Source organism: Myxocyprinus asiaticus, chromosome 8 (assembly GCF_019703515.2).
Source record: "Myxocyprinus asiaticus isolate MX2 ecotype Aquarium Trade chromosome 8, UBuf_Myxa_2, whole genome shotgun sequence".
NCBI classification, from domain to species: domain Eukaryota; kingdom Metazoa; phylum Chordata; class Actinopteri; order Cypriniformes; family Catostomidae; genus Myxocyprinus; species Myxocyprinus asiaticus.
Window position 1 is genome coordinate 3,198,948 of NC_059351.1, and position 23,526 is coordinate 3,222,473.

General features: G+C 39.8%; 1 protein-coding gene across 2 annotated transcripts; it reads left to right on the forward strand.

Moving 5' to 3' along the window:
• The first annotated feature begins 962 nt into the window (after window positions 1-962).
• LOC127445152 (replication factor C subunit 1-like) lies at window positions 963-23,526 on the forward strand. Of its 2 annotated transcripts, none has more exons than XM_051704996.1 (24): window positions 963-1,062; window positions 1,215-1,319; window positions 2,307-2,373; window positions 2,518-2,610; window positions 2,736-3,046; window positions 3,133-3,207; window positions 3,517-3,594; window positions 3,681-4,001; window positions 4,225-4,332; window positions 4,445-4,624; window positions 5,503-5,607; window positions 7,149-7,527; window positions 11,776-11,888; window positions 12,305-12,419; window positions 12,587-12,675; window positions 14,397-14,534; window positions 14,789-14,884; window positions 16,589-16,687; window positions 16,776-16,930; window positions 17,119-17,236; window positions 20,485-20,630; window positions 20,732-20,945; window positions 21,140-21,322; window positions 22,374-23,526. In XM_051704996.1, the coding sequence occupies exons 1-24, from the start codon at window positions 1,060-1,062 to the stop codon at window positions 22,473-22,475; spliced, it is 3,393 nt and encodes a 1,130-aa protein (XP_051560956.1). In that variant the 5' UTR covers window positions 963-1,059; the 3' UTR covers window positions 22,476-23,526. The 2 variants fall into 2 exon arrangements, with proteins under 2 accessions (XP_051560956.1, XP_051560958.1); XM_051704998.1 differs by having other exon boundaries at window positions 11,779-11,888.

The window sequence follows — 23,526 nt, forward strand, 5'->3', positions numbered from 1 at the left end:
CAAGACTATGGAGACTGACTTGCTGATTCTTCAAGAATTATTTTTTATATGCTACATTGACTATTCATAATCAAATATAGACAGCTCTGGTACACGGGTAACTACTCTCAAAACCCTGATATTTTGCAAATAAAACATCAAAGTTTCTAATGGTGCCCATCACGGTCACAATTGCTGAAAGGATGTAAGTGATTAACTTGACCCCAGTGGGAATTAACCTAATTTACAGCAGAGGTGAAGGTCATAAACATGTTTCTTTTAATGTGCAATTTAATTAGTAATTTCAGTACACATTTAGGATTGCTTTTTGAATAAAATTAACAATTTGACAATGCAACATGGTTGAAAGTCCTACTTTTCATTGCCAAATGGGTTTGTGTAAAATTTACTCGAACAGGCTAAATAGTCTGAAATATCTACAAAACCACATACAGCTAGCAAATTGTTTACGTAAAAAAAAAGAATATCCGTTTATAGGTAGTTATGTGATTAAGTGTAATTCTGTAGAAGTTAAAAGTGCACTCAGTAATTTTAATATTTATTTTAATCGAGTAAAAGTGTCCAATAACAGCAGTTACTAAGATAAAGCGAGTTGTATTCGGCTGGTCATGTGATCATAACATGGCAGCCCCCATGAGGGGACCCCTCTCCATGTGCAATAAAACGGCTTTTATAAAGTTACTGATATGACTGAACTCATGTGAGTGGCCATCATTGTATACATATGTTTTAAAATGGCTAATTTCTTTACGAGTAAAACCTTTTTAATGAGGAAAAAAATGACTAAGTGCACCTTTAAATTTGGAGTTGTTTTCCAACCATTATATCTTATGAACACAAAAGCAATAGATGGGACAATTTATATGAACAGAAAGCACAATTATCATTAACATGAATTTTATATCAACACCCTGTAAACAAGAGATAGGAAGTCATGAATATTTAATTAGGTGTCACAGAGACGTCATCACGCTGCGTCTGAGCTGAGTTATCATTGGCGCCAAAGACTGCAGACTGTCCCAATCTGTCCAAAATAAAGATATTGACACATGCTTAAAAATGGTGAGTTCTCATTAATTCATAGTCTATATGAAAATGTAAACTTAACAAAACAATCAAACTCAGCCTGCGTTTGCAATAGTGCAGTTATTGCACATATATAGAGATTTTTTAATACACAGATTCACGTGTCATCTGTCATTCACTCATTTCAGGACATTCGGAGGTTTTTTGCGCCCACCAAACCTGCGGCTCCCAAATCTTCAAACGGAAGCACCAGCACTGATGAAGAGCCGAAGAAGAAACAGAAATCAAAATCAGTATAATTTGAAATAATTTGTATAGCACATGTCACAATACATATTGTTCCATTGCAACTTTTCAAAATTATAGAGCCTTACAATCCCCCAGTGTTAAAGCCATTGGATATAATGTCAAGGAAAAGGAAATGTCTCTAGGATCACTGGAATATACTAAGATATCATTGTACAGATTCTCTAAATATTAAAGGGACAGTTCACCCAAAAATGAAAATTCTCTCATGATTTACTCACCCTCATGCCATCACAGATGTGTATGACTTTTTTTCTTCTGCAGAACACAAATGAAGATTTTTAGAAGAATATCTCAGCTCTGTAGGTCCAAACAATGTAAGTGAATGGTGACCAGAACTTTGTAGCTCCAAAAAGCACATAAAGAAAAATATGAAAGTAATCTATATGACTCCAGTGGTGAAATCCATGTCTTCAGAAGTGATATGATAGGTGTGGGTAAGAAACAGATCAATATTTAAGGCTTTTTTTTTTTTTTACTGTAAATCTCCACCTTTGACCAGTAGGTGGCGATATGCAGGAAGAATGCAAATCGCCAACAAACAAAAGAACGAAAGTGGAGATTTATAGTAAAAGAGGACTTAAATATTGATCTGTTTCTCAGCCACACCTATCATATCGCTTCTGAAGACATGGATTAAACCACTGGAGTTGTATGAATTACTTCTATGCTGCCTATATGTACTTTTTGGAGCTTTAACATTTTTGTCACCATCTACTTGTATTGTATGGACCTACAGAGCTGAGATATTCTAAAAATCTTAATTTGTGTTCTGCAGAAGAAAGAAAGTCATACAGATCTGGGATGGCATGAGGGTGAGTAAATGATGAGCATTTTCATTTTTTGGTGAACTGTTCCTTTAAGAGACACATGCCATATTTAATTCTCTTGCTCTTTTTATTTCCATAAATGTTGACAATCCTTTCAGATCACTCTACTTATATTATCTCTCTCTCTCTCGTGCTGTTTTTAAGGTCAAAAGTCCCAAATCTGACGAGAAACCTACTGGAAAACGAAAGAAAAGAGTCATAATTGATTCAGGTGCATAAACCACATTCATTAAATATTGCCGTTATAATTATAATGACGACACCCATTATTAAGATGATTATTCAGGAATACTTCAGACAGTCCCTGAATCTTCTGCACAATTTTAAGATGCTGCCCTCTCTACCCTTATCTTAGACTCTGAGGAAGAGAAGAAGAGCAAGAAGAGCACTAAAGAGACAGCTGCCCCCACGGAGAAGAAACACCCAGTGACTTATGTGTCTGATTCTGGTGAGAGATTCAGCAAACAATAACTTTTGACATAAAGCATTCTCATACAAGGCAGTGACTGGAGAATATCTGTTATTCCAACATGTTCATTTGCACTCTCTTTCATTCTCTCTTTATATACCCAGATTCCGATGAAACTTTTGTGACTCTGAAAAAGTCCTCCAAAGCCAGAGAAAATGGAACAGTTAAAGGCAAGAAGGCATCAGACTCGGGCAAAACAAAAGAGGTGAAAACATCCTCCAGTAAATCCCCAACCAAATCTCCGACCACAGCTGTGAAGGGAGGGACGAAGAGCTCTCAGCCCATCACATCCCCAAAGACAGCACCAACCCCACCCAAACAGACACCCACCTCAGTAATGGACTTTTTCGGGAGCTCGAGCGTTCAGAGATCGGACAAGAAAATGGTTGCTAGTACCAGCATCAAGAGGAAGGCAGTGAGTGGAGAGATTGTGTGAGAGTGAGTGTGTGTGCAGAAAAAGTGTAGAGAAGTCCAAACTCATCGGTGTTTTGTCTAATCCAGGTAACTCAGGAGTCTGAAGAGTCGCTCAGTGATGAAGCCATTGCAAGAGAACTTCAGATGGATGAAGACATGGAGGTTGGTTCAGAACACACTGACAGAATTCATCATTATTCCAGATATGTATGTAAACGCGTTAACCTTATTTCCATAACCCGATTAAGCCAATCTTTAAATTTCTAGAAATCCTAATTACAGGTGGCAGGGAGGAACCCCCTGCCCAAACAATATTAGGCAGGTGGGTTTAATGTTATGGCTGATCGGTGTATACATGGCCACTTAGTTTTTCACAGCTAGTTAATTATCATGCAAAAATCATTATAATTTTCAAAATGCATCTAAAGGTATAGTACTGAACCAACCACTGTGTGTGTGAATTTGTGATAGATGGAGAAGCAGATCCATGATGATGGGGAATTTGCAAGAACTTTAGCGATGTTCGATGAAGCTCCCTTGGCGAAAAAGGTATTTCAATATGCAAGTACCATTAACCTTTAAGAAACCCAGGTACCTCATGGGTTTATGTTTTTAAATGTCTCTTTGTTTCTTAGGCCCGTGTAGACCCGGTTTCCCCCTCAAAGAGCAGCTCTCAGGCAAAAACTTTAGAGACCAAGCCCAAGCTAATGGACCCATCCCCTAAAACAAGCCCCATCAAGACTAGCTCCAAACTGGCTCAGATGAAAAGACAACAAGAACAAATGAATGAGGAAAGGAAAAAAGTAGTAAGGGGTGAAAAGCAGATTAAGATCTCTCCAAAGAAGGAGCCCATTTCATCTAATAGCTCAGAGCGGGCAGCCACGCCCAAATCAGGAAGATCTTCAACACCTAAAAGTCACGGTGCACCCATTAAAACGTCACCAACAAAACCAGAGGTAACTCAGTTTGTTTATGCTGCTTAGTGCTTATATGCATGTCTTGGAAAAGTGCTCAGAGGTATGTTACAGAGACGTCCTACTGCACCTTAAGTCTGAAGTTAAGATTGTCACTTCAGTTGTATTTGTATCACACTGCTTACAATACATGTTGGTCCAAAGCAGCTTTACAGAGTATAGGGCACACAACCCCCAGTGAGCAAACTTGTCATTCATTTTCCAGAATACAAGTCCTGAGGATCTAGAAAAGAAACGGGCAAATACATCAGCGTACCGTAACTACCTGAACAGAGAAGGACCACGAGCACTAGGGTCTAAAGAGATACCACAGGTTAAAATGATCCTCTCTTTGCACACATAGTAATATCTGCCATTTCTTATTGCCTTTCATTAATCAAATTACCATCCTTTCAACTGCTTAATAGTGTGTTTGTGTGTTATAGGGAGCAGAGAACTGTCTGGAGGGGTGTGCCTTTGTGTTGACTGGTGTGTTAGAGTCTTTGGAGAGGGATGATGCGAAGTCACTGATAGAGCGATACGGCGGGAAAGTCACAGGAAACGTCAGCCGCAAAACCACTTATCTTGTTCTGGGACGAGACAGCGGAGCCTCAAAGACTGAGAAGGTCTTAATTTTCACATGTCAGCATGACATTATTTCTAATTCTCTTGTAACTTTTCCAAACTGTCAAAGGGATAGTTCACCCTAAAAATGAAAATTCTCTCATCATTTACTCACCCTCATGCCATCCCAGATGTGTATGACTTTCTTTCTTCTGCGGAACACAAATGAAGATTTTTAGAAGAATATCTCAGCTCTGTAGGTCCAAACAATGCAAGTGAATGGTGACCAGAACTTTGAATCTCCAAAAGTCAGCATAAAAGTAATCCATAAGACTCCAGTGGTTAAATCCATGTCTTCAGAAGCGACATGATAGGTGTGGGTGAGAAACAGATCAATATTTAAGTAAATTTTTAATCTAAATCTTCACTTTCACTTTTACATCTGAAAGTCACATGTGGTGCCAGTTTAGTTTCACTTTCACATCTGAAAGTGAAAGATAAAGTGGAGATTTAGTGTAAAAAAGGACTTAAATATTGATCTGTTTCTCACCCACATCTATCATATCACTTCTGAAGACATGGATTAAACTACTGGAGTCTTATGGATTACTTTTATGCTGTCTTTATGTGAATTTTGGAGTGCCAAAATTTTGGCACCCATTCACTTGCATTGTATGGACCTACAGAGCTGAAATATTCTTCTAAAAATCTTCATTTGTGTTCTGCAGAAGAAAGAAAGTCATAAACATCTGGGATGCCATGAGGGTGAGTAAATGATGAAACAATTTTCATTTTTGGGTGAACTATCACTTTAATCTCCTTTATTCAAACATCAGTTTTGCTTGTATAAATTTATTTTTATATTTACGATTCTAAGTTAAAGTTTTAATGTAATTTGATTAACTTTAAATGTAATGTGTTAATGTAATGTCTGTCTCAGGCAGAGAGTTTGGGCACTAAGATTATTACTGAAGATGAGTTGTTGGATCTTATAAGAACCAAACCAGGCAAAAAGTCCAAATATGAGATTGCAGCAGAGGCAGAGGTGAGGAGCCCACATGGACTCTCCTGTTCTTTCTCTTACCCTCACTGCAGACACGTTGGAGATAAAATGCATCAATGCACCGATCTGACAATGACAATTCAATGCACTGATTATGTAATTCATGAATCGATTCTAAATATAATGGTAATATCCAGTGTGTTCAAAAGGATAACACACGTGCTGTCACAAAAGACACAGAGCATGCAATTGCATTTTGAATAAAGACTATGAATTTAAGGAATTGTTCACCCAAAAATGAAAATTCTCTGATTTACTCACCCTCATGCCATCCCAGATGTGTAGGACTTTCTTTCTTCTGCAGAACACAAATGAAGATTTTTAGAAGAATATTTCAGCTATGTAGGTCCATACAATGTAAGTGAATGGTGACCAGAACTTTGAAGCTCCAAAAAGCACATAAAGGCAGCATAAAAGTAATCCAGAAGACTCCAGTGGTTTAATCCGTCTTCTGAAGCGACCCAATCGATTTTGGATGAGAACATATCAATATATAACTCCTTTTCACTATAAATTTTGACATCAGCAGTCTCCTTGGTGATCATGATTTCAAGCTTGATTACACTTCCTAGCGCCATCTAGTGCTCTGTGCAAGCGTCATGCAGTAGGAAGTGTAATCGAGCATAAAATCATGATCGTGCCTAGAGACTGCAATGGCAAGATGTACAGTGAAAAATAAGTTTGGTCTGTTCTCACCCAAATTCATTTGGATCACTTCAGAAGACATGGATTAAACCACTTCAGCCTTTATATGCTTTTTGGAGCTTCAAAGTTTTTGTCACCATTCACTTGCATTGTATGGTCCTACAGAACTGAGATATTCTTCTAAAAATCTTGTTTTCTCATTTGTGTTCAGCAGAAGAAAGTAAGTTGGGATGGTATGAGGGTCAGAAATTGATGAATTTTCATTTTTGGGTGAACTATTCCTTCAAGTCAGTGCTGCCGAGTCCAGTTTTCTGTGTCATTATTTATGATTGTGTGCATCCATTTCGGCAAAATTAGTTAATTGTTATTGTTTTCCTCCCTAATTAAGATATTGTATATGGAATATTTTGATAATATTCTTGGAAATGTAATACACTATTAATCGATGATTTAAATATGAAGCTTTTCTGTCAGTTCATGTCAGAATTCATTTTTATTTCAATTATTGGTTCAGCAAATGTTCAAAATACAGTTCTTGAGCCTGTGAATATAGTGTGTTGTTTTCTGTTAATATCCCACCAGGGTGTATAATGTCCCTCAAGTTACATTTGTTTCTTCAGCATATTTTTGACTAAAAATTAATTTCTTCAAAATGTTCGAATCCAGTCATGACCACAAATAAATCTAGGTAACCATGGCATTTCAGATGTCATTTCAGATGATGTTTAGTAAAAAAATGGTAATCGCATCATTGTCAGAGCAAATATTTACACCCCTAACAGACCAGCTGTTCACTTTCAAACAGGTTAAATATTTTTACTTGACGTTTACAGAAGGCATTTGGCATGTTGACAGTCTATCCATCTTCCTTATTTCAGTGTAAATCGGCTAAAACAAGGACCCCAAACTCTAAAGGCAAATCCACTCCTCTGGCCAAAAAGGCCTCACCACAAGGACGCAGCCCCAACAAGAGAAGCCCTTTAGTGGGGAAGTCTAAGCCTGGCTCTGCCTCTACCTCTGGATCACCTGGAGCTTCTCGATTAAGTTCAGACGTCAAAAAGAGCTTAAGCTTTGATCAGACCAAGACAATATCTACCCCAGACAATGACGGGAGCAGTCTGTTGTGGGTGGATAAGTACCGGCCCCACAGTCTAAAGAATCTGATTGGGCAGCAAGGGGATCAGAGTTGTGCCAATAAACTTCTGCGTTGGTTACAAAACTGGCATAAAATTCACAGCGGCAATGCAAAAGCACCAGGTCAGTATTTAAAGTTTTTAAGAGACATGTTTGGATGGGCACTACTACTAGGGATGCAGGATCTAGTTGGTAAATGTGCGCAGTATGCATATTTTCTATATGCATGGAATACCCAGATGACCGGCTACATATGCCACAATGCACTTGTGAACTTTCTTGAACTTTCCTTCAAAAAGCTTTCGTTTAATTAACAAAATGCGAATATCGATATCAAAACTTCATCTTAACATCTACTTAGTAATTCTTTATTTGATTGTTTTGCACCTTGTTTCACAGAATTGGATTTATAAAGGCAAAGACTGAGATTTGTATGCCTATCAGTGATGTATTCATTAGCCGCTTTTCCACCATCGGGCCGAACGTTTCGGTGCAAGGTGAGCAACGGGTCCATTTGAGCACGGTTTGGTACGGTTCAATAACAAATCAATCCTGCCGCGGATTTCTCAGCACGGTTAGCTAACTATTCTCAGCCATGCTGGTGGAACGCCTTTAGTAGACGGCGATTCGCGATTGGTCACATGCTCAGTCAGTCCATTCTAATCCTGATTTCGCAGCACCACAATGGAAAAAGAATTAGTAACCTTGCCAACCAGCTTGGATCGATATGGAGCGGCGAAGTTCCACGACAGGAACCTTTTGTTCGGTGGTGGAAAGGCATGTGTAGTCTCGGCATCAGATGGCACAACCACACACTGTCAGATGCATATCTGAACAAGTGGTAGACCGATATATCGGTTTTACCAATTAATTTACAGAATCAATGCATTTGAATGCTAATTTGAACCAAATTATTACACATGCTATTATTATAATGGCAGGAGGTGGTAAAAATCAGCAGTTCCAGTCTGGTTGGCATGCTTTATGCAACCTTTAGGAGTCAGGGTAGGTGCACGGATTTCTATCACTCCAGGATAAAGTTTTGTTTGCAAGCTATCAGGCTGCTATAGTGAGCGCTTTGGGATAAACTCTTTACTGGTTTGAGGTTTGCAGGGTTCTTATAACACTGAACGATATTCAAGAGTTTTATCGAAGGTGGCAAGAAAACAAGGTATCAGTTACATATTCCACTTTGTTTGCAGGGTTATTCACATTAGTTCTAATAGTTTTATTGAAATTCTGACCAGAAAGTCTACATACATTTTCCACTAACTTCTCTTTAATGGAGACTGATCGGACATTAGTTCAATGAGCTACTCCGCATGTCTGTTATTGTTGTATTATTGATTTCAGATTTGCAACACCTAAAAGCTACACTATGTAACTTTTGGCCCTCTAGTGGTTGAAGCATAAAACCGCAAGTTACTTGCGGAGGAACACTTTACGTCAGTTGTGATTCGGCACTGCTCTTGTGGTGGATGAATCTCATGTTTAGAGCAAGGACTCGGAGATTACCAGCAGAGTCATGACGAGCTATTTTCATCATGTTATTCGCTTAAACATTTATAACCGATATAACTTACTTTGAGGAAGGTAAACAATATAACATGATTATTAAAGTGTTTTATCCACTACATAATACACATTAATGTTTGTATTTTACAACACATATCAATTTAAGAGGTGAAACTTGTGAAATGGTTGATATAGTCCAATTGAAGACACTGTATTTTATATTACAATCGACAGCCTCAGTGGAGAATGCGAGAGAACCGTAATACTACAATAGTAGGACTGCAAACAATAACATTAATATAAAAATGCAAAATGAGGATTTAATAATGATGATACACTTTACTGAACATGAAAATAATTCACATAAATATGTGTGAGGAGGAGGAGGGTGTGGCCGGGTCGTGAGGGTGCACAGCCGGTGCTGAATCAGCTGATCAGTGGGAGAGCGAGATAAAGGGGAGCCGGAGACGCCAGGTCGAGAGAGAGACGCACGCGGCTGCGCTGCATGTGTGTGTTTATGTTTGTTTTATGTTGAGTTTTACATTAAACTTTGTTGACTGTTCAGCCGGTTCCCGCCTCCTCCTTGCCCGTCCTTATACAGTTACAGTGATACCGAAACCTGGGAGGGAGGAGGGATGCGCCGCTGCCATCCGCCAGGAGAGCAGCCGCGGCCGTCTGCCTGGGGACGGAGGGGTCGCTGCCGGCCGCCGAGAGCTGGAGGAACCGCTGCCGTCCGCCGAGAAGGGGAGGAGTGGTTCCATCCCCCAGGGGCCGGAGATTCGCTGCCATCCACTGGGAGAGGAGCGAGCTGGCATCCGCCATAGGGCAGAGGAGCGGTTGAGGACCGGGCGTCAGCGCATCCGGGAGCCGGCGAGCAAGTTCTTCTCTCTCTCTCTCTCTGTGTGTCTCAGCTCGCCCTTTCCCTCTCCTCTCCTCTTTTCCCCAGGTTCACAGGAGGCGGGGTGGACCACCGCCTGATGGAATGACCGGAAGGGCAGTGTCTCCCCTCCAGAGGTGGGGGGGAGTAAGTCAGTCCGGTGGCACCCTGGCCTAAATCGGGTGGGGGAGGAGTGTGATGAGGAGGAGGGCGTGCCTGGGCCGTGCACGGCCGGCGCTATATCAGCTGATCAGCAGGAGAGCGAGATAAAGGGGAGCCGGAGGTGCACGCGGCCGCGCTGCATGTGTGTGTGTTTATGTTTGTTTTATGTTGAGTTTTACATTTAAAGTTATGTTGACTGTTCAGCCGGTTCCCGCCTCCTCCTTGCCTGTCCTTATACTGTTAAAATATGCAATATCACAATTACAATAAAAAATGTTTCATCGTTTAAAGTTACAACTTAGTGTTGGTTACACGCTAAACAAATGAATATACATTACATTACTGTGCTATGAAATCATTATAATCAACTTGAGATCATATATTCATGGGGATCCGTTTAAAGAAAAAAATGGCAAGTGTCTGAAGACTGATTTAATACAGCAAAAATACTTTATTGACTTACACTTACTTGCAACGTTTAGACCTTCTAGATTAGGTCTTCGTCAGGCAAAAAAAAATAAAAATATCTTTCCATTTGTGCATTTTTGAGACTGAAGTAAAAAAGAAAAACCCTTAGAAAACTGCGTCACACACATACTTAAGAGACACACACTTTGGGAATCTCGAAACTGCAGTAACGTTATAAAATACTCAGTCATGAATATTAGTAAACATGCAACAGAAACTTATGAGCACCCCACAATCGGTACACACATTCGTAAACAACTTCACTAAACAGTTATAAATCCATAAGGAGAGTGATTTCACAGCGCTGCTGAACAGATGTTGCACTCGCTTCTCCGACACTTGCGCGAGTCGCGCCACAGCCGGATCTTCTTTCTGAGCTTACGGAAATGACGTAAACGCAAGGATGAATGATGTACGCCTGCGATTTCGCGCCAAATCCGTCCCGACAGCTCTAAATAAAAATCTCTATTGTAGACTTACCGTAGTAAATCGGGGTTAGGCAAAAACATGGTTTGGAAAACATTTTTTTTGTTGTTGTTTTTTTAAATTTTCTCCCCAATTTGGAATGGCCAATTCTCAATGCGCACTAAGTCCTCGTGGTGGTGTAGTAACTCGCCTCAATCTGGGTGGCGGAGGACGAATCTCAGTTGCCTCCGCGTCTGAGACCGTCAACCCGCGCATCTTATCACGTGGCTTGTTGAGCGCGTTACCGCGGAGACGTAGTGCGTGTGGAGGCTTCACGATATTCTCAGCGGCAACCACGCACAACTCACCACGCGCCCCACCGAGAACCGAGAACCGAGAACCACATTATAGTGACCACGAGGAGGTTACCCCATGTGACTCTACCCTCCCTAGCAACCGGGCCAATTTGGTTGCTTAGGAGACCTGGCTGGAGTCGCTCAGCACGCCCTGGATTCGAACTCGTGACACCAGGTGTGGTAGTCAGCGTCTTTACTCGCTGAGATACCCAGGCCCCAGGAAGATGGGTTGTTGGTGTACTCGACCATGAATGAAATTGTTTATTTCTAACAACTTTTTTTTTTTACATAGTGTAGCTTTAAATGTCATGTGATATTAAAAAAGAACTGTGGTTGGTTGTTTTACATGTTGATCAGATGGCCCCCTCAAGAGCCAGACGTTTAACTTTCAGCAAAATGCTAATAGTTTTTGGTGCGTAGTTTTACACACCATTTTTTTTTTATGTTGTATGCAATATGTTATATTCAGTATTCCTTTACAAGCATGCCCAATGGATCTATTCACTGTGGAAGCTTAAATTTTCCTTGACTTATTCTCATTTTTGTTCTTATTTCTCTCACACGCACACACACACTCTTTGTGCATAGCAGCTAAGTTTGGTAAGTTCGGGAGTAAAGATGATGGATCTGGATTTAAGGCGGCGTTATTATCCGGGCCTCCTGGTGTTGGGAAGACCACTACTGCTGCTCTCGTCTGTGAGGTCAGTTCATTTAACTCACTATCATAAACGCATGCAACTGAACATCTTGTTTGACTATGTTTTAAAAACATAATGTGAGTAATCTATCTAAAGTGTTAAGCATTGAATGCATGTTTTAATCATTTGTGAGTGAATTTAAATACGTCTCGTGGCTATACTTATGAAACAGTGAGTATTGAAACGTTTACAGACTGGCCCCCATTCACTTCCATTGTAAGTGCTTCACTGTTACCAAGATTTGTACTTTATTTAAAGAAAAGGAGGGACGACTCAAAGGTCATTTTTGTGGTAGTCAACATATGCCACAAATGCTGTCGATTGAGCTTGTATTGAACCCGGAATATTCCTTTAACATTTCATCACTGCCATACAGAGATTAGTTTAAAGCATTAAAAGAGTGCCATGTGTGTTTGTAGGAGTTGGGTTACAGCTACGTGGAGATGAATGCGAGCTGCACCCGCAGTAAGAACAGTTTAAAAGAAGTGATTGCAGAATCACTCAACAACACCAGCATTAAGAACTTCTATACTGGTAATTTACTCAATTAACAGCTAATAAATCTGGTAGCATCTGTGAAACAGCTTTGTTGAAACTCAGACCACTAACTTTCACTATTGATTGTAACCAATAAGCTTTGAAACTTAGATTGGCAAATGATTATAATATAAACAGTGTGTGTCTGTGTTTAATGGTGTCAGGTGCATCTCAGACTGTGAGCAATAAACACGTCCTTATAATGGACGAGGTGGACGGGATGGCAGGAAATGAAGACAGAGGAGGAATTCAGGTAAATATACATTTTACTGTACATACTCATTGACTTGCATTTACTTGCACGCTCTCTCTCTCTCCTAGAGGTGGTGCTCAAGGAGCAAAATGGACTAGATGGTGTTTAAATGTTTATGGGTCCATGTTCAGAATGGAATACTAGCTTGCTACTTACTAATTACTGCACAGTATGTATTTAGACAATTGACTATTTTCTAAAAAACACAATATTACCTACACAATATTAGGCAGGTGGTTTTAATGTTGTGGCTGATCGGTGTGTATGTATATATATATATATATATATATATATATATATATATATATATATATATATATATATATATATAATAATAAATAATGATAGTAACCATTTATTATTAAGGCATTAATTACACATCCAGTGAAACGCTTTTATTTTGGTGGAACTTTTATTTTGACGGACCTTTGAGTTCTTCCTGTTTTTGACGGTAGTTTTTAGTAAGCTCGGCATTCCAAATGAAATGCTGAAATACTGTATTTCAATTATGAACAAGATATCGTACCGTTTCAAAAATGTTGGTATCGCGATATTTCGTTAGTACTGGTATGCGGTTTCTAAAAAGGTACGATATCATCTTGTTGCTGATTTCGGTACCATATTACAGTATGCTGTCATTAGCAAAATGAAATGAGACAAATTTGAGATGAAATCAATGACAATTTGAAAAAAAATTTAAAAACCTCTGGATATGGCCAAGTGTGATCATTAAACAGCAGAAGGATGTCATTTAATTAAATAATGTACAGTCACATGCGCTGCACGCTACAGAATGCACAAGAGGTGCCGCTCACACACACTCACACAAACGCAACACACACTACTGGTGCTTAATTTTCATGTAGTGTGTTTAGAGTATAAATGGCTGTTTACACTTAAATGAACTCCTCCGGTGCAGCTCGGAGATTTCAGCTCGAGAGTCGTGACGGGATTATCCCAGCATTAATTGATATAACTAACCCATCAAAAACAGGAAGAACTCAAAGGTCTGTCAAAATAAAAGTCCCGCTAACATGAACGCTCTATTTAACTGGATGCAAGAAATTGAAGACAGAAAAATAAGACTACTGTATAAAAATGTTATATTTAAAAGTAGCAGTAATACTCATAATAGCAGTGGTATAATATTAAATGGTTGTATTGTTCTTATTATCTGCAAGCAAAATGACAAACGCAAGTGTATTATCAGCATGTTGTGATTCATGCATAGCAGTCTTGTGCCACAGGTAATCAGATTTTCTTTCATTAAAGTTTTTATTAATACTGTGAAGCTCTGTTGTGCAGCATTTTATTTGACCAAAAACAAAATTGCAATTTTTTGTAAAAAAAAAAACATAATAAATAAATATATACATATATATATATATATATGAATTCGATTAAACAGCATTTGATCATAATATTTAATTAAAACTTTTAACATAGAATCCAGAAAAATAAAAATGGAAAACACATCATTTGTATCTGTGAGACTTTATGCAGTTCTTTTAATCAAGTCAAATCTGAGGCTTTTCATTTGTTGATTATAGTATCGATTTAGAATAGATACCGAGGTACCAGTGCTGGTATCGTACCAAAGCCAAAATGTTGGTATCGGAGAAACCCTAAACCCTAGTATATGCGGTTCTGAGCATAGTCAGTGTTTGCAGCGTCATTGAGGCAGCAGTTAACTCTTTTGCTTTGCCCTTTGACCCTCGCAGGAGATGATCGGCCTAATAAAGCAGTCAAAGATTCCCATCATCTGCATGTGTAATGACCGCAATCATCAGAAGATCCGCTCGTTGGCCAACTACTGCTACGACCTGCGATTCCAGAGACCCCGTGTTGAGCAGATCAAGGTACTGAATGACATTTGGCATGATTATCGTAAAAATCCATATATTATGTAAATGTAATAGAAAGCATCTCAATATTTTTGGTTTGTTAGTGGTGTGTTTACAGTATTTCATGTGTGAGAATGCAAATGTATATTGATTGTAAACATATCAGCAATGAAAAATTTCTGTTCAGAGTAAAGCGTTTTTTGTTTTTTCATTTTATGCAATATCACTGTTATTGTGAGAATGTTTATGTTTCCGTTTCGTTCAATCAGGGGGCTGTGATGTCTATAGCTTTCAAAGAGGGTCTGAAGATCCCACCTCCAGCCCTGAATGAAGTCATCTTGGCATCCAATCAGGATATTCGACAGGTATCATATAAACAAACATAAGCTATCTTTACACTGCACAGAAGCTGCATCTGAAGTGGCATATTTATCAAGAAAAGGTATATTTAGACAGACAGTTTAATATGGCACAGAGGTGGCATAAATGCATTTACACAGCAATTACAATTGCATAAACAATGTTACTTGCTCTATTATGACAACAACACATTTTAAAGGGATAGTTCACCCAAAAATGAAAATCCTCTCATTATTTATTCTCCTTCATGATATCCCAGGTGTGTATGACTTTCTTTCTTCACCAGAACACATTTGAAGAAAAATAGAAAAATAGCTCGGCTCAGTAGGACCTTAAAATGCAAGTGAATGGAGATTTCTCTTTTAAAGCTCCAAAAATCACAGACAGTCAGCAGAAACGTCATCCATACGACTCCAGCGGTTAAATTAATGTCTTCTAAAGTGACACGATCACTTTTGGTGTGGAAAAGATCAATATTTAAGTGCTTTCTAACTATAACGCATCGTTTCCGGTTAGCAATGAAATGTGCGTGTGACGTAATCGCATTGGCATGTTCAAGTGAGGAGGAGAAACGCTGTACAGAAGCTTAGTTGGTTTTGGTTTAGATCTGTATCTGTTTCTTTACTCACAATGGTGCGTTTGTGTGCTCATTCTGGATGTCTCAACACAAGCGACCGCGTGAACTCAGCATTCTCGCGATTACACCACACGGGGCAGTGCTGGCTCAGCGGTTAAGGCTCTGGGTTACTGATCAAAAGGTCAGGGGTTCAACCCCGGCACCACCAAAATGCCACTGTTGGGCCCTTTAACAAGCCCCTTGACCCCATCTGCTCCAGGGGTGCCGTATCATGTCTGACCCTGCACTCTGACCCCAGCTTAGCTGGGATATGCGAAAAATTTAGGGGTGCTGTATCATGGCTGACCCTGCGCTCTAATCCTAGCTTAGCTGGGATATGCCAAAAAAAAAAAAAAATGTCACTGTATATGTGCAAATATATAATGTGTGACAAAAATAAAGGCTTGACCAATTGCTGCTTACCAATTTATATTTAAAAAGTACTAAATATTCATCTTTTTTGCACCAAAAAAAAACAGTTTTCTTTAGAAGACATGAATTTAACCGCTGGAGTTGTATGGATGACTTTTATACAGACTGTCTGTGATTTTTGGACCTTCAAATGTCTGATCACCATCCACTTGCATTTTAAGGACCTACTGAGCTAGGATATTTTTCTTCAAATGTGTTCTGGTGGTCATATACATCTGGGATATCACGAGGGTGAGTAAATAATGAGAGAATTCTCATTTTTGGGTGAACTATCCCTTTAAGATCGATCTGGTGCTGTATTTCATTTACACAGAACCAAAGCAGCATCAGAACTGCCTTTGATACTAGGGTTTGAGGTGGGTTAGAACAGGTATAATTTACTCTGGGTTTTATGCAACATTACATCTTTACACAGAGTTTTGGGCAGACACAGAGCAGGCTTAACTCGGCTGTGTAAAAACGCCCATTACATCACTAGTTGTTATACTGGATTAAAGATGCCCCTAGTGATATTTTGTTTACGTTATCTTGACACCTTTTAGTACTAATCAAGTGTCTACTATAGGTATCTTTATTATTCTTTATATTATGAATTATTAATTTGTTATTAACCATTCATTATAATATTTATCAATCTATCCATTGTTATTTCTACTCTTAGGTGCTGCATAATCTGAGCATGTGGTCTGCTAAAGACAAAGTCATGACCTATGACCAAGCCAAAGCTGATGCTAACAATGCTAAGAAGGACATGAAAATGGTACTTGTGCACATTCTGCAATACAAGACATATGCTGTAATATTCTGGGTGCATTGACGATTTAAGTACACTGTGTTTATGTGTACAGGGTCCGTTTGATGTGTGTCGGAAGGTGTTTGCCTCGGGAGAGGAAACTGCTCACATGTCTTTGATTGACAAGTCAGACCTTTTCTTCCACGACTACTCATTAGCACCACTGTTTGTCCAAGAGAACTACATACATGTCCGACCAGCCGCAGCAGGGTAACTTTTAGACACACATACAAACACACAAAGCTAACTGTGCATGGGCAGTAACAGCTGGGCAAAGCTTGCGTATTAAACACAAAGTCTTCTGAAACATGTTGCATAAGTTAATGAAGTCTGCATAGGAGAGAGTAATGATGTGAGTGTAATGATATACTGTAAGTGTGCCATTTGTTGTTTGTCAGGGGAAATCTGAAGAATCATTTGGTGTTGTTGAGTAAAGCAGCAGACAGCATTTGTGATGGAGATTTAGTAGACAAACAGATCCGCTCCAGACAGATCTGGACTTTGCTTCCCACACAGGTAATACACACTGCACCTGCAACTCATCATCCTTGACATGTAAACAGCTTTGATTTCTGTAGCAGTTCTCTGATAATAAGGGCCTAAAGTAGATACTTTGAAGGCAACAAAGATTAGTCTTAATGCACTGATTTGTAACTAATTACAAAGTGTGTTCACATAAGCTCTGTTCCAAAACCTAGTGAGCTGCCTCCTAAAGGGATAGTTCACCTAGAAATAAAAATTCTGTCATTATTTACTCACCCTCATGGTATCCCAGGTGTGTATGACTTTCTTTCTTCTGCAGAACACATTTAAAAAAAATATCTCGGCTCAGTAGGTCCATAAAATGCAAGTGAATGGAGATTTCTCTTTTGAAGCTCCAAAAATCACAGACAGTCAGCAGAAACGTCATTGATACGACTCCAGCGGTTAAATTAATGTCTTCTAAAGCAAGATGATCATTTTAGGTGTGCAAAAAGATAAATATTTAAGTACTTTTTAACTGTATTTCAATGCATCCAGTAAGCTTCATGAGAGGGTGGAGTTCAAGCGGTCCCTCGTGTGACGTATTTGCGTTGCCGTGGATACGGATGTAATCTCACGTTCTCCTCTCAGTTGAGACATCCAAGATAATCACACAAATGCACCATTGTGAGTAAAGAAAGAGATAAATACAGATCTAAACCAAAACCAACCAAGCAACTGTACAGCGTTCCTCCTTCTCACTTGTAAACAGCGCTGCTCTTCCGGCTCAGTGCCTCAGTTCTCACGTGTTTTAAAATGATTAAAACGTGATTACATCACACGTGCTTACCGCTGCTGACCGGAAGCAATTATTTAGAGTTAATAAAAGTACTTTAATATGTATCTTTTTTGATGCAGACTACCACCCCTGGAGTCGTGAGTTTGAATCCAGGGTGTGCTGAGTGACTCCAGCCAGGTCTCCTAATCAACCAAATTGGTCCAGTTGCTAGGGAGGGTAGAGTCACATGGGGAAACCTCCTCATGGTCGCGATTAGTGGTTCTCGCTCTCAATGGGACGCGTGGTAAGTTGTGCGTGGATCGTGGAGAGTAGCATGAGCCTCCACATGCTGTGAGTCTCCGCGGTGTCATGCACAACGAGTCACGTGATAAGATGCGCGGATTGACTGACTCAGAAGTGGAGGCAACTGAGACTTGTCCTCCACCACCCGGATTGAGGAGAGTAACCGCGCCACCACGAGGACCTACTAAGTAGTGGGAATTGGGCATTCCAAATTGGGAGAAAAGGGGATAAAAAATGAATCAAAATGTATTTTTTGTTTTTTTTCGCACCAAAAGTGATTGTGTCGCTTTAGAAAACATGAATTTAACCGCTGTATCGTTGACATTTCTGCTGACTGTCTGTGATTTTTGGAGCTTCAAAAGAGAAATCTCCATTCACTTGCATTTTAAGGACCTGCTGAGCTGAGATATTTTTCTATTATTCTTCAAATGTGTTCTGCTGAAGAAAGAAAGTCATACACACCTGGGATATCATGAGGGTGAGTAAATTTGACGAGAATTTTCATTTTTGGGTGAACTATCCCTTTAAGGCATCGTCCTTCGTCATGGAACCTCATAATTGTTCTACATAGGCAGCAACACAAAGAGTTCTCAGCACAGGAGACTCCACTTGCAATCGATTTCAATAGAGACAGGATACTCTTAAAAGCAACTACTCTTTCGGGCACAGACTTATGGCACTTTTCCACAGCACATTACGGTTCGACTCGACTCTGCTCGCTTTACATTTCTGAGCTTGCTTTTCCACTGCAGTTTAGTGCAGCCTCAACGTGGGTGGGATTATAGGCTGATCATCATAGTTGCGCCGCCTCTACTGCCCTGACATCACCTTAAACACGACACAAACATTACTGACCATAAAAAATAACACGACTGCTAGCTGTTAGCTACTAGCTCATTGTGCTGCATAAAGCAGTTGTTGCATGGTGATTTTACACAAGTGTAACAGTTAAATTGGCCTGGTTATTTTAGAAGCAAGCTTTCCAGTAGCTGGTCAACTAAATAAAGTGAAGCTTTCAAGCAGAATATAGAGTTAACGTAACAAAACTTACCATCCTCCATCGTGGACTCCAACAACGCCAAGTCCAGGGCACTCTCCCTCCCATTGCTCGCCAGTCTATTCCCATTGATAGCGTCCATTTGGTCGAACCACTTCCACTTTCTTCTGTTTGAACCACTCCGGCTGTTGTGGTCCTTGATGGTTCTGTAGTCACTTTTAAGTTTTTTTAACTTTTCCCTACACTGTTGGTAGGTCCGGTGGTAGCCGTGTGTGGCCAACAGCTGAGACGCTTCCTGAAAGACTTTCTCGTTTCGTTCGTCGCTAACGAGAGGAACGTCTGCAACTCTGTTTATTGACCATGGGGTGGTTTTGCGCACAGCCATTTCTTTTTACAATTCAAAAGCCGTGTGAACAAATGATACTGCTATCGCTGTTGCTAACTTTAAAACTAGCGGATTGATGTCCCGTGTCGCAAATCCAGTGACGCTGGTAGTGACGATTCTCTCTGACCAATCAGTGATCTGCAGGGTTTTGACGTCACATTTAGTATCGGCTCGGCTCGCTTGGAACCTCGACCGAGGTGGTACTAAAAAAAGTATCAGGTACCAGGTACTGTCCACAGTGGAAAACCCCCAAAAAGCGAGCAGAGTCCAGTCGAGTTGAGCTGTACTGTGCACTGGAAAAGCCCCAAAATAGTCCTAAATAAATAAAATCCCAGATGCAGTTTATTGTTCAACCAAAATCCCCAAAATAACCAGAAAAATGAAGATTTGGTGCATAACACTGGACTTTTAAGTATAAACAAGCCCAAAACAGATCGAGGACTCTTATTATGAAATGACGAAATGATGAAAAAACTATCGGCATAGATTTTTGCAGATAACGATAGTTCCAAAAAGCAACTATCGGCACCGATTAATCAGTAAAACCGATATATTGGTCTACCTCTAATCATCATGGATTTTTTCAATGCATTCTGGGATTGCATTCTCTACAAAGGATACATGGTGTGCTGCCTTAGAATTTGGCTAAAATTAGCTATCTTAGAAGGCAGCATAGATAAGTTGCCTGTGAAACAGCCTATAATGCTTTAAAATGCTGCCTTTGTAGGGAGCTCACTAGGTTTTTGGGAGCAATTGAGACTTCTGAGGTCAAGTTTTTTTGCATAGGTCTATGCAAACAAAACAAGGTTTTTCAAACATCCATTTGTATTTGTTTCCAGGCGATCTATGCGAGTGTGTTGCCTGGGGAACTGATGCGGGGTTATATGAGTCAGTTTCCAACCTTTCCCAGCTGGTTGGGCAAATTCTCATCAGCTGGCAAACACAGCCGCATCATACAGGAGCTCGCTTCACACATGAGTCTAAAGTAAGACAGCACACACACTCTTCTCTTCCTCCTTTCCTCCATGCAGTATGGAGTTATAAACACGTGTATTGTGCCTAACTTCGTTTTTCCTCATTTTACAGGACGTTAAGCAGTAAGGAAGCAATAAATCTGGATTACCTGCCATATTTGCATTCAGCAATATTGGAGCCTCTTCAGTCCCAAGGTGCAGAGGGAGCCAGTCAGAGTGTTAAGCTTATTGACAATTATAACATCATCAAAGAGGATGTTGATAACATGATGGAGATCAGCACATGGGGCAGACAGCCAGATCCTTACTCTAAACTAGACTCCAAGGTGTGTGTTTGCAAGTGCTGTTCATTTTCTAAATATATTGTAGAGGTATTCTTCCGATGGCCCAGTTGACGGTTCATTGCTTTGACAAATGCCTGTTCAGTTTGAGTTATTTGTGCTTCAACTGTAAAACATCTGGAGGTGCTGCCAGCCTGCCACAATCAGCTCTGTTTTCCCTCCATTGTCTCGCTCTGTAGGTGAAAGCTGCATTTACACGAGCATACAATAAGGAGTCCCATCTAACTCCATACTCCTTACACGTGGTCAAGAAAAGCCGTAAAGGTGCCGTTGACCCTGAGCTTGTTGGAGAACTTGACAATGAATCTCAGTTCCAGGAAGAGGAGGAAGAGGATGGGCTTACCACAGATGCCATGATCAAGGTAAATATCAAAAGAGCCATCCAGCGGTTCTCATCTCAGACAACTTTCCATCAATATTCCAGTCATGTTCACCTTTGTGATCTTATTTGGAGGACACTTTCTCAAGTTTTCGCTTCTGTGTACCTTTCCCTGAAAACAATCTTAACACTTTTACAATAAGGTTCCATTCGTTAACATTAGTCAATGCATTATGTATCATGAACAAACAATTAACGATATATTTTTAAGGGCGCCTGGGTAGCTCAGTGAGTAAAAGAGTCACAAGTTCGAATCCAGGGCGTGCTGAGTGACTCCAGTCAGGCTTACTAAGCAACCAATTGGACCGGTTGCTAGGGAGGGTAGAGTCACATGGGGTAACCTCCTCGTGGTCGCTATAATGTGGTTCTCGCTCTCGGTGGGGCGCGTGGTGAGTTGTGCGTGGATGCCGCGGAGAATAGCGTGAAGCCTCCACGCACGCTACGTCTCCGCGGTAACGTGTTCAACAAGCCACGTGATAAGATGCGCGGATTGACGGTCTCAGACGCGGAGGCAACTGAGATTCGTCCTCCACCACCCGGGTTGAGGCGAGTCACTACGCCACCACGAGGACTTAGAGCGCATTGAGAATTGGCCATTCCATATTTTTCTTGTTTTAAATCTAATGCTCACTAAATTTGGTCAGATTTCTCTTAAAACAAGACTTAATATCATATGCCATTTTGCTTGACAGGTGAATAAATCACGTTTTAAGAATGTTTAGATAATTTTACAGGAAAACAAGACATAAATACTTGTCTTGAAAATAATTTTTTGCAGTGTACTCAAAGTATGTGTGAGGCTAATGAGCTGAGCGTGTTATGTTTACAGCACTCTAGTTTCACTAATTGCACATTTTTATAGTTCCAAATATGCTTGGCCACTAAAAGTTACTATCCAGATTTAAAGGAACCCTTTCTTGAACAGTGTTTGTATTGGCAGTAGTGAGAAGTTTTGCCACATTTGTTAGTGATCATTCAGAATAGTTAGAATGCACACCACTATTTATGTGATCTATGTTTTCCCATTTTTACAGCAGAAGAAAGCCAAACCGGCAAAAGAGCCCAAGCAGGCGAAAACCGGGGAGTCTGGGAAGGGAAAAGGCAAGGGTAAAGGAAAAGGAAAGAACAGAGACTGAGATAAACATGAGGATGTAGAAAGAGACAGAAGCCCCTCCTCTCTCTGTTTTCATTAAGATGTGAGTGGGTGAAGTAGGGATGACATCAGCTCTATAAACAGAACGTTTGGTCTGTGACTCATACTTGTGCACTTCCTGAAAGCCATCACTCAACTTAAGCTGCTTTCAGCAGAGTGGACACTGCAGGGACCAGGAGCAGGGGGTGGACCGCACACTTCACAAAATATATAGTTCACTTTTCATCAGACTTAGCAAATGCATTATACTGTTAACACTTGGAGTTAAAGGTATATTTATCTCAAAGGTATACATTATTAAAGGGCACTTAATTTCATCTAACTCTTGCGTCAAGATAACAAAATATGAGCATTTCAGTATATTCGCTCCTCTTGTTTTCAGACACAATGACATGCTTACCCACTTTTTTTTTCTGGATGTCAGCTCAGTGGCCACTTGCCACACAAGAACAAAATGTATATATATTTCTGCCATATTAGCGTTTGTCCTTTATAACTTTGGATACTTGCTGATATATAAAAATAATCGGCCTTTCTTTGTGTTACAGAATTTCTATGGCAGTCATTTTGAATACAGACCGATAGTGTGTATTATTAGCCTGAAGATTACTCTGTTAATAACAACTGTGTTCGATTTAATAATTAAAATGAGGATTATGTCATAGTGATGGATCTTGTTTGCTTGTTGTAATTAGCTTCATGGCTCATTCTACTTGAAGATACACATCAGAAGAATTGATCAGATGTTGGTGGCCCAGAATGTTAAAAAAAACATCTAAATTATACTTTACTGTCTTATATTTGGGATACAGGAACTAAAATGAGCATTATTGCAGTATACCTCTCAATGCCTGTAGACTAATGTGAAAACTTTAATAGATAATTATTTACAGCAATAATATGAAATATATTTATTATACAAGTGCATTTACATGTAATTTAGAAAAAGACATCCATGAGTTAAAGGGATAGTTCACCCAAAAGTGAAAATTCTCCCATCATTTACTCACCCTCATGCCATCCCAGATGTGTAT

What these genes read in the sequence shown, in the direction of transcription:
- LOC127445152 (XM_051704996.1), top strand. An exon ending in CCAGCATCAAGAGGAAGGCA is followed by an intron (nt 3,047 to 3,132) that starts GTGAGTGGAGAG and finishes TGTCTAATCCAG; the next exon opens with GTAACTCAGGAGTCTGAAGA. An exon ending in CCAATCAGGATATTCGACAG is followed by an intron (nt 14,885 to 16,588) that starts GTATCATATAAA and finishes TTCTACTCTTAG; the next exon opens with GTGCTGCATAATCTGAGCAT.